The following is a 2,520-nucleotide window of genomic DNA, read 5'->3' as shown; positions in this document are numbered from 1 at the left end:
CTTTTTTGCTTGAAAATGATATTTTGTGATCTAAATGGGAATATATAAAAAAAAATTTGAGTATAAAATAATATCACTAATTTCACGTAAAAAAAAATATTTTCATTAAAATACACATTTCGTGCCACTACATAAATCTCTTGGTTAATTTTGTTGTTGTAATTTATTTTTCAACTCAAATAAAGTAATGAGAAACGTTACAAAAGTACTCAATTGTCAATTTATAATCTATAAATAATATACTAAAAATTAAAACTCTATAAATATTGTGCATGCAATGTATGGGGTCTACACTAATTATAACCTAAGTAGTTAAAAATCGGGGAAAGAAAAAGCAATTACACGAACAAAAACATTCAATGATTGAGAAAAACTTGGGACTAAGATGAAAGAACAGAATTATGAAGGCCAAACAAATCCGTAGCAGAACGTGCCATAATAGTAGTGAATTCATGAAAGCTAATGACACCATCACCATTAGTATCAGCTTCCCTCATCATCTCCGCAAGCTCTTTGTATGTCAATGGATGGCCCATCTTAGCCATTGATCCAGCCAGCTCTGCCGCCGTGATGTAACCGTTACCATCTCGGTCAAAAGATTGAAAAACTTGCAACAATTGCTCTTGGTTTACCAATATGTCAAGGTTGGTGAGCTCAGGAATTAAGGCCTCGGCTAACTCATCAAACTCTATGTACCCGTTGCAATTGGAGTCCATATTGTTTAGCAGCGCGTAAAGTTGGTCCCCCGTAGTTTTAACTCCGAGAGACCTTAACAACGCCGCTAACTCAAGTTGTGTTATGCTTCCATCTCCGTCCATGTCAAATCGCTCGAAAATGTGCCGTAGTTGCTCTAGTTTCTCCGATTTTATGCTTGCCATTGCTGAAGCTTTCTTCCTGTTTCTTGCTGCTTTTAAATTTTTGGTCATAGATAAAATTGTTTTCTTACGTCAATGTGGATATGCGAATCATGTTAAAAAACCAGACTCAAATCTTAGAATCTTAGGTTCATACCATACAAGAAGAGGTTAATCTGGAGATAATTTTGGTTGAATTTTCTCAAAGAAAAACGAGGAATGACCGAAGGTTTAATATTGATTCAAGAACAATCAAAAGAGAATCAAGTAAGATAAAAGTCGCCTACATATAAGACTTGTTCAATGCAAGGACAGCATAATTTTTTTTTATCAAAATCCTATTAATAGTGTGTGTAAAAATAAATTCCTTCATCTAACAAAAAAGAATTCTACTCAATTGAATGTTAATGAATGTTCAAAAACATCTCCTTATTTTTGGAATATATAGCAAATGAATGTCGGATAGAGTCACCATATGTCGCTCATTTTTAATATATTTAGGTATTGGAAATCTAAACATACACGCTAATTTTCATTGACTAAGATTAAGTTCGATCAGTTCAATATTTTTTGGATAAGGTGAACATTGAAACAAAGTTGTATTCATCCGACAATTATAAATGATAAGATGTAGGGATATTCTTTCATGTAACTCTAAACTTTTTCATTTTCTAAGGTGTACTACTGATTTTTTACAAAAAAACTTTGACCGACAATAATTCTCTGTTACGAGTTCAGAAAACGATAATTTTTTTTCAAACAATGTTCTCGTCAAGGCCCTTGAATTTGAAAAAAAATAAAAATTCACCGCTTTTTGAACTCGTAGCCGGTACTTATGGTTGGTCAAAACTGTTTTAACGAATAAACTTTGATCGACCATAATTCCAGACTACGAGTTGAGACGCCGGTGAATTCTTTTTCAAACTGAGGACTTCTTCAAGACGGTCAATTTGAAAAAAAAAAAATTATCGTATTCTGAACTTATAGCCAAGAGTTATTGATGGTCAAAGTTTTTTTACAAGAAAAGAGGGGTACATCTTAGAAATTGAGAAAGTTGAGGGGTACACGAGAGAATATCCCTAAGATTTATCTAGTCTACAATTTATAAATTGATGATAAAATGTAATTTTTTTTTATGATGAAATGTATTTATCATCATCATCATCATCATCATCATCATCATCATCAATGTAAGTATCATTCAAGATCAAAATTCCAACAATTACAACATAGCTATCATTCATTAGTGTTTTGGTATTTTTCTACCGAATTAGGTTAAACTAGGTTAAAGTGGTCTTATGCGTTATTTGTGAGATTCACGATGTTTGTATGGATAATACGTAAGTAAATGATGATGTAAATAAAATATTAACGCAAAAACTTTGCTGACGCGGAAAACCCAATGTGGAAAACGACCGCGGAAAGGGGAGGTACCCTTCCAAGGATTGCACTAGCTTTGCAATATGGAGGACAAGTACAATAATGGAGGCACGGCTGTTTTGCTAGTACAATGTATAGGGTTTGATATGTGAATGAATGCTCTTTCTCCCTTTCTTCGCCATATATATAGGACCCAAACCCTAGTAGGGTTACTTCCATAATAAGTCAGCTGAATAATGCCTTAGATGGGGTCTCCTGCTGCCGGGTTATAGCTCCCTAGTTGTGG

General features: G+C 33.7%; 1 protein-coding gene across 1 annotated transcript; it reads right to left on the bottom strand.

Annotated features, from left to right (window-relative positions):
* Window positions 1–380: 380 nt before the first annotated feature.
* LOC141619120 (putative calcium-binding protein CML15) lies at window positions 381–878 on the bottom strand. Its single transcript, XM_074436146.1, has one exon. The coding sequence runs from the start codon at window positions 876–878 to the stop codon at window positions 381–383; it is 498 nt and encodes a 165-aa protein (XP_074292247.1).
* Between the last annotated feature and the right edge of the window lie 1,642 nt (window positions 879–2,520).

This window comes from Silene latifolia, chromosome X (genome assembly GCF_048544455.1).
Source record: "Silene latifolia isolate original U9 population chromosome X, ASM4854445v1, whole genome shotgun sequence".
Taxonomy (NCBI): Eukaryota; Viridiplantae; Streptophyta; class Magnoliopsida; order Caryophyllales; family Caryophyllaceae; genus Silene; species Silene latifolia.
Note: the sequence above shows the minus strand (reverse complement) of the source record. Positions and strands in the feature narration are given on the sequence as shown.